Raw genomic sequence first — 8,208 nt, 5'->3', positions numbered from 1 at the left:
GGCAAAAATTGGGATGGAGGCTAAAAAATCCCCACTTGCCTGTGAATTCTTCAACCTGCCCCTGGGACCACTGCATACCCTCTGGTTAGCACAGGGTTAAGGGCAAGCTCTTGTGCTAGCTTTTGACAGGCTCTTCAATAGGATGCTGACCAAATGGTTGTAGAGAATGAGGTGGGAGCCAGAAACCACCCTCTCCTGCCTCATTTAAATGACGACACTGGTCCTGTGCCTACTACAGACAAAGGTCAAGTTTACATTGCTCGGCGAAGCCCCATGAATTCCCAGGATAGCACAATGGGGGCAGAGACCTGATGTAACCCAAGAGAAACAGTACTTCAACTAGATGCAAAGAAATGTTGTTTTCAACAGCTTTAGTTAAGAGACTTCACTGTTTAAATGTACACAAAAACATCACACATGATTATTTCAGCAAAACAAACATTTCTATCTTTACTTTGTTCAATGCATTTATTGCATCTCAAAGGGCATACATGCACTGGATCATAAACAGAAAATCAAACAAATTTAAATAAAAAGTAATATTTTAAATATAATGTATTTTTCCCACATTAATTCCAGATACACTTACTTGGAATGGTACAATATATAGATATACTGATAGATCTGAAGAGACATAAATGAAACACTTTCAAACTGCATAGCATTTTTACAAAACAGCTGCCATGCCTGAGAACACTAATCCCACTGATCAACAGTGACCTCCTTTGTTGGTGCCTACACCTTTTGCCAAGCAGTTTGCGCAAACAATATGACATTTCCCTGGGAATCACACAGTACATGTAGTTTCTTTAAAGGTGGAGGGATGTAGAAGAGATTCTGGGCAACGTTTGAGACTACCCATTTGCTTATTAAAAACTTACTGATAACACTTTAATGACAAAAGTACTTTCAACTAAAAACAGACGCCAAATATGATATGCTGCTGAATGGAATAAGAGATGTGAAAGCTGGTACTGGACCAAAAAAAGTGCTTTGGACTGGTTTGTGATCCCTTATAGTGAAGACACATCAGAGAACATCAATCCATTATTGTCTTTTCCAAAATATGCATTCTCACACTGTGTCCAATATTTTACTGCTGGTCCATTAAACAAAGAATACATAACGTAACATAAAGAAATTAAATACAACAATTTAACATACTGATAGATATAAATATGAGATCTATTTAGATAACATTTTCTGTCTTGGCATACAGCATACATTTTTGTCAAATAATACCTTCTTTAAGCCAAGATCAGTGCAGACTATGGAAGTTTAACATCAAATTTTATATTACTTTAAAGAATTATAAATAATTCTGAATGTAATGCACAATTTTTTCTTTTAAAAATGGTTTGATAGCATGTTTAACCCAATTTTTGCAGCTGTGAATGGTTTCAGACAACAGAACTTCAGACTTGGAAGATTTGAAGGGTGTGAGCACATTTATATGCAAATTGCTATCAGAATCATGACTATAAGCTAATAGGTATACAGAACGGACATGACATCCTATGCTCTGCAATGAAATTATATACATTTGCACTTTCAAGAATACAAACACATTACTCCAAGTGGCTCATCACACAACAGCTGCAAATCTGCAACCTAAACTATTAAGTTAGGTACAGAGAAGCACTAAAAGGCATCAGTAACATACACCCATCTTTCAAGTTGCAAAACACAATCCAAAATGCACAACTTCTGATAAATTAGGGCATAACATCAAAAAGTACACATTTCTAAGGGTTACTTTCACAGTTGTGCTACACCTTTTACAATATGGAAGTCTGAATAAGCATTGAAACATGACTGGTGGATTGCTTGGAGTATTGAATATCAACTGTTGTCAGCTTCAGCGTTCCCATCATCGCATGAACTGTAGCTGAAAGGTAAGCCATAAATAAATGAGATCCATCAGACTGTTATCAATAAATTGCTATTTTCATGAGCTCTAATCCAAGTCAGGAACAAGAATATTATTGCTGTGATGGTGGGGGTGTTTAATATTTCCTACATTACAACAGGGATTACATTGCACATGCATATTGGCTGTAAAACGCTCTGGCACTTCCTGAGGTGGCGAAAGGTATGACATAAATGCAAGTCTTTCTTTTTTCTTTCAAATGCAAAAATAGCAGCAGAATGATTGGGTGGGTGGGGGGGAGAAATCGCTTTAAAAGAGGAGGCTTTGTTTTAAAAAAGTCAACTGAAATATTTTCAACAATTACTAAGTGCATTTCTATCATTAGTCCATGTTAAGGAAAATAAGCACAATCAAGACAGACACATTTTGTTCACAATATTTACTACATATATTGCCATGGTCCACTTGCCAAATTTAGTGAGGAAAGAAATCGTGCCTTTTAGAAACTCAAGTTGTCCCAAAGTGCTTCACAGCCAATGAGGTACTTTTGAAGTGTGGTAATGTAGGGAAACATGGCAGCTAATTTGTACATAGCAAGATTCCACAAACAGCAGCAAGATAAATGACCAGATAATTTGCTTTAGCAATGTTATTTGTGGGATAAAGGTTGGCCAGGACACTGGGAGAACACTTACTTTTTTTTTTTACATCCACCCAAGTGGACAGCCGGGTCCTCGATTTAATACCTTAAATGAAAGGCGACACTTCCAACAGTGCAACATCCCTCACTATTGCACTGGTGTGTCAGTCTCGATTATGTGCTTGTCTCTGGAGCGCTGCTTGAACTCACACCTTCCTCATTCAGAGGCAATAGTGCTACCACTGAACCAAGGCTGACACAAAGTATTAGGCATGACAGATAAAAGCATGCAACAGAAGATAATGGGCCATAATTTGCTATCAAAATAATGGCAAGGCTAATGGTGTTTTCCGTTATTTATGTGCAAATGCTACAGCAACTTCAGGCGAGGGCAGATGCGCAGTTAAACTCGGAAATCCAAAAGTTGCTGTCTGAGTTGCGTCGCTCCGCCATTTGCTTTGTGAAAATGGCATCCCACTGTCTGCCTCACCATTAAAATGCACTGAATGTCGTGAAGTTGCTGTATTTGCGTGGTAGATACGAACTAAACTCGCCATAGAAAGTCTTGTCCATTTCAGTCCAAGTACCCTTTTAACGACATAATGAGTGTTAATTATTGCCAACCAACCTCTCTGGCACTGAAAATTAACTATACCAGTGTGGAGTCTCATTCCTTCAGGTTTTACTGTTGAGAGATTTTAAAAATGTAAAATTTAAACTTAAAAAAAAACTTTTCCTTTGTCTTTTTTCTCTCTTAATTCAATCTTTCCGAACCCTTTATTTCTTTTTTTGTACCAGATTTGACATTGAATTCACCCACTCTAATTTACACTTCCTCCTCAGTCCTTTTGCTGTTAATTTCACAATCCTTCAATCTGATTGATTAAACAGACAGATTGTTGTTTGCCCTGTTCACTCAGGTCCCAGATGCCCGGTTTCTCGCTGCGACATTATCAACTCGCACGTTCAGCAACATGCCATACAAAAAATTTAAAAACCTAAACGTGCAGGGGCAAGTTTAACTAACAGCGGACACCGTTCCTTGCCCTGCTACAGCAAATTATGGCCCATTAATTTTAATGATCCCTTTGTTAATTTAGGAATGGTGCTTAGGCTCAAGGTTCAGGCTTCAAATAAAAATGTACGCTGGAGAAGTGTACTCATTTTCAATTGACGCCCATTTTGGTTACAATATGTGCAAAAAGGTCACTGCAAGATTCAGATAGGAAAATAGGAATGTACAGGACAGAGAGAGACCAATTCCATCCATCTGACCACTCCTAGAATTCAAGAACAGAGTATACAGTTCACTACCTATATGGTTCAACTACCTACAGCTCAACTGATATCTCATTAAATGCCCGTCTAACTCCCTCTGAGCATTACTGACTTTATCAACCTCTATCTACCAGAGTTGTCTTTTTGAAAAAACAATCACAATCATCTGTGTGAAATAGTTATATCCGACCAGATGTCTGTCCAGACATCTCCCTCTTCGGAGCTTCCTCCCATACCCCCTTGTGTTATTTCCTGTGGCCATGGTAAACTTTCTCAGGTTCACATGGTCATAGCTTTAACAATCTTGAATACCTCAGTAAGATCCCCGCTCAGTCTTCTCTAATGTAAACAAACTTAGTTTCTGTAGTCTCTCCTTGTAGTTTAAGTGTCTGGTGTTAAAATATTTTTTTTGGCAAGGCAAACAAATATACAGTAAAATACAGAAATGAAAAACTGTTTCAATTTGAACTAAATACTTTTGGTTAATAGAATACTTGTATGGTTTTCCTGAAGCTGTGTGGAGTGGAGTGAGTGGAGATCCCAGATTCAATTCCCCAGTCTGCGCAGAGTTGATCTCAATAGGTGCCGCACTCCCGGGTACAGAAGGGAATACCTGCTCCTAACTGCTATTGTAGCAACTGCTATAAGAAAGGTGCATGTGGGGAAACTGGCGAGGATGAATCTGGCTCGGCTATAATACCCCTGCAGTCGAATTGCTTCCCTACGCTCACTGCTACAGTTCAATACGAATAACGCACTTGGGCTAGGCACCACTCCAGAGGGCAGCTAGCACCTCTGGAATCACACGCCAGCAAGAATGCAACAGATTCAGAAGGAGGAGAGGGGGGGAAATTGGCAAGAAATTAAAACACCTGTAATAAAGAATGTAAAAAGATAGTTTGATTTCATTGTATGCTGTGAAACACCAATCAGCCCTCCTTATTTGTTCTGTATTCAGCAACTGAGTTAGGATTTAAACTCCAGGAGAGTTTTATTCTTATTCCAATTGGCTTTTCATATACAGGCCAGATAGCTGACATTTTTGAAGACTTACCAAGCCTTTATGATATCCTTCACTGCGTTAGAAAATCCCTCCAGTAGAAACTTGTGCAATCTACCTTTAATATTTCTATCAATCACTCACAAGCCCACACACTATCCATGCAATTCTAACTTTCAGCACACAAAATGATTTCCAGATAGAACCTGGAGTGTACCTTTGTTTACAAGAAATCCTTGATGTTTAGATCTGCTAGAGGGTCCTTTGTTGCAGGTTTCTTGGGGCTCTGAGTGGCAGGCGTTGGGCTTGGGGACAGCTAACAAAGCAGAGACCAAAGAAGGCAGAAAAAGCAGCAACAAAGTGAGGCCGAGAGATTAGAAAGGATATAATTATACTTTACATGCACATTCTGCTCATGCAACAATTACCTGATCTCAAACATGATAAAATACACAAAATGCGCTTTATTTGTAGTTTAGTTTTTAAAATATATTCATGAAGGCAAGAAAAGTGAAAGAGCTAGCAACAATACTGAGCACAGACTCTGGCAAGGGACAGTAGCCCGTACACTGCACAAAGAAATACTTCTCAAATACGCCACAGAAAAACCAATCCCTCCATATTCAGACTCAATTAGATGCTGACTGTAGTCTGGGATATATTCAAGTTTCACATTTTAATTATTATATGATTAAATATAACAATTTATTAACTAAGAATGGTTTCAACCTAATTCTATTTACACCCATAACCATTATTGGTGACAACAGTTCTTCTGTAGCAGAAATAGGTAGAATAGAAATATTAATGCCAACCTAGTCCTGCTCATTTCAACTTTTCTTCATGGCACCATTAGAATTAATGCTCCTCAGAGCAGAAATCAAGTTTCTGAATAATTAAAAGTGCCATCTGAAATGTCACATAATCCTAAATGTTATAAAAGTAAATATTTTGTAAAAGGGCTCAGTCTTCCAGTGTTCCCACAACTTGCATTTAAAAACTGAACTGTTGCAAGTGGAAAACAATATTTCTCCAACAAACCCCAATATTGAAACATGTGGGAACAATAGCTAAATCATTCTCGAACATGTAGGATTGTTTTAACTCTGATAAGTGCCGTTACCCTTTTAATGGCAGAGGGTCATGTACATTTCATACCCACGCCACATCTACCTGAAATCACCGATAATGAACAAATAACAAAGTGTCTTATTAAGTTGAGGCAACTGGCAATCAGATGTATCCCTACTATTTGGATGCAGGATTCAATTCTTCTGATATACCAAACACCAAGAGATAACAATATATGAATTGAATTTGAAACCAACTTTTTTTTATATTTTCAAAAAAATTCACAAAGTGCATAATGTAGAACTGTAAATCCCAGCAAGCATTCCCTCTAAACTGCACAACACATTGGAGGAATATATTACATTTCTTTCAATCATAAATGTAATCACTACCTCAACATTTAACTATACCTATGATGACAGACATCAGCTTACTTTACAGTAAGAAATGACAAGTATGCTTACAGCAATCACAGTAGTAAAGAGGCAGCTTGTAATTATGTATAAAGAAAGGAAACTAAACTCCAAACCCCTTTTATTAGATATACTTTGGGGGCTGAAATTCGCCTTGGACGGTAGCACAAAACGGCAATGCTACTTCTCAAGATGACTTTTACCCCCTTTATTCCTTTCTGTTCACGTCTTCGTTTCTTATTCTCTTTGTTAAAAAGGTCAACAGGGTTGTCATGCCAATTTTCCTAAGAATTATGGGAAATGCTTATCTGAAGCTCTCCACCCCGTCCCATTACATCACTTTCATTGCAATAATAAAATGTCTAGCATCTCAAACGTTCACCAATTCTTCCCTTTCCTGTCTGAAAAGGTCACAGGATAAGTTTTCTGTCCTACAGAATTATGTTTAAAATAAAATTATCCATATGTCGCCCCTTTGCGATCTGGATCTATTACAAATTTCCACTGCTGCTCCAATCAGACTCAAGTGTGGAGACCTGGCCACGATTTCCCCTACCTCGGCGGGTCCGGTGCAGCCGGGGTCGGTGGCGGGTCCTTTCCCTCCATGCGAGAGCCCCAAACTTTCTTCTGCTCTCTCTAACGATTTTAAAAAGTTAGAATTTTAAGGGTTTACCCACTTCCTTGTTCGCCGTATCTGAGAATTCTGCGCTTTGATTGGCTGCTTAGACAGCCTGTTGACGTCACAGCAGTTCACACAAGGGGATCCCCCACTATAGTTTGTTGATCGAATTGAAGGTCGGAAAACCTGAATTTCACGACACAGGGATTGCACGATCTTTGTGCAAAGCGTACTTCGGGGCCAGCAGCGACGCCTTTGCTTCGCTGCTGACTGCAAATTCTGGGCCATTGCCTCACGTTGGCTGAGAATGGAGTAAACCCAACTAGCAGTGACTAGCTCAACTGCCAGGCAGCAGTGTGACTTGAACTTGTAGTACCCAGTGATGCCAGGCTGTCTTGTTTATACGTATTTGAACAAATTTTTCATACTAGTCTTTGGATAGGAACAATGATCTTGTTGATCAGTAATATTACATTCTTATAACAAAGCTTACCGGTGCTCCAGGAACTGCTCCAGCTCCAAATGCTGGTCTCATCATGGGCTGAGGATACATCATTGGCTGCTGCGGCATCATGGGTACACCTGCACTTGTCGGTGGCTTAATCAAAAAGCATACTTAACATGAGTACTTGAATTAGTCGTTTAAAAAAAAGTGTTAAAGAAAATGTGATTTTTTACAGTCTTAGCAAAGTTGCCCGATCAGATTACATTTCGCAAGGTGGCAGAATAAATTATGAATTTAAAATTAGAACAATACTTGTTGAAATAAAACAAACAATCTTATAGAACTTAACTATCAGAGCAGTACGCTAAGTTATCATGAATCTTCTACTACTTACTATCCCAAATCCTGGTACCGGTTGAGCATTAGGTGGGGGCCCTACAGGTGGAACAGCTCCCTATGAACAATTCATAGAACAACAGGTGTGAGTATATTGGTATAGATTACTTTGACTTAAACTTGCTTTTATAGTGAAAATAAATCTTTATTATTTGGAAGATGAAAAATGAGGAAGTACAATTAGCTACCTTTGCTAGGGTCTCATTCTTTGAGATTTATCTATCATGTACAACAGGACTAGCCATAGTACAGAATAGGGAAATCCCTCGAGATCATCCATTCAAAAAAAAAAAATCAGAACCTGCCAGCATTGTTATATTCACACAGCTTCCCTAGCTCCTTTACTGAATAAATGGTCTTGTGTTCTAGCCTACTCTCTTTTCTTTTCCAGACAGCAGCACAGAGACCAAGTGAGTGGAGAGAGAGAGAGAAAGAAAGTGAGAGAGAGAGAGAAAGAAAGTAAGAGAGAGAGAGAG

General features: G+C 38.7%; 1 protein-coding gene across 26 annotated transcripts in view; it reads right to left on the bottom strand.

Moving 5' to 3' along the window:
• Positions 1-356: 356 nt before the first annotated feature.
• The window catches only part of snap91a (synaptosome associated protein 91a), a 312,251-nt gene continuing 304,399 nt past the window's right edge, over positions 357-8,208 (bottom strand). For 24 of the 26 annotated variants that reach the window (XM_085997458.1, XM_085997464.1, XM_085997457.1 and 21 more), the window contains 4 exons: positions 7,731-7,790; positions 7,385-7,489; positions 5,006-5,104; positions 357-1,888 (listed from right to left, as the gene is read on the bottom strand). In XM_085997458.1, the coding sequence (XP_085853584.1) occupies positions 5,012-5,104; positions 7,385-7,489; positions 7,731-7,790 (258 nt within the window). In that variant the 3' untranslated portion in view covers positions 357-1,888; positions 5,006-5,011. Of the gene's footprint in view, positions 1,889-5,005; positions 5,105-7,384; positions 7,490-7,730; positions 7,791-8,208 lie in introns of those variants that run through there. The other 2 variants (XM_085997467.1, XR_015079572.1) reach the window with 2 other exon arrangements.

The sequence above is a fragment of the Somniosus microcephalus genome, chromosome 9 (assembly GCF_052327205.1).
Source record: "Somniosus microcephalus isolate GS21.2 chromosome 9, FLI_Smic_1.0, whole genome shotgun sequence".
Taxonomy (NCBI): Eukaryota; Metazoa; Chordata; class Chondrichthyes; order Squaliformes; family Somniosidae; genus Somniosus; species Somniosus microcephalus.
The sequence above is the reverse complement of the archived record's forward strand: the minus strand, read 5'-3'. Positions and strand labels throughout refer to the sequence as shown.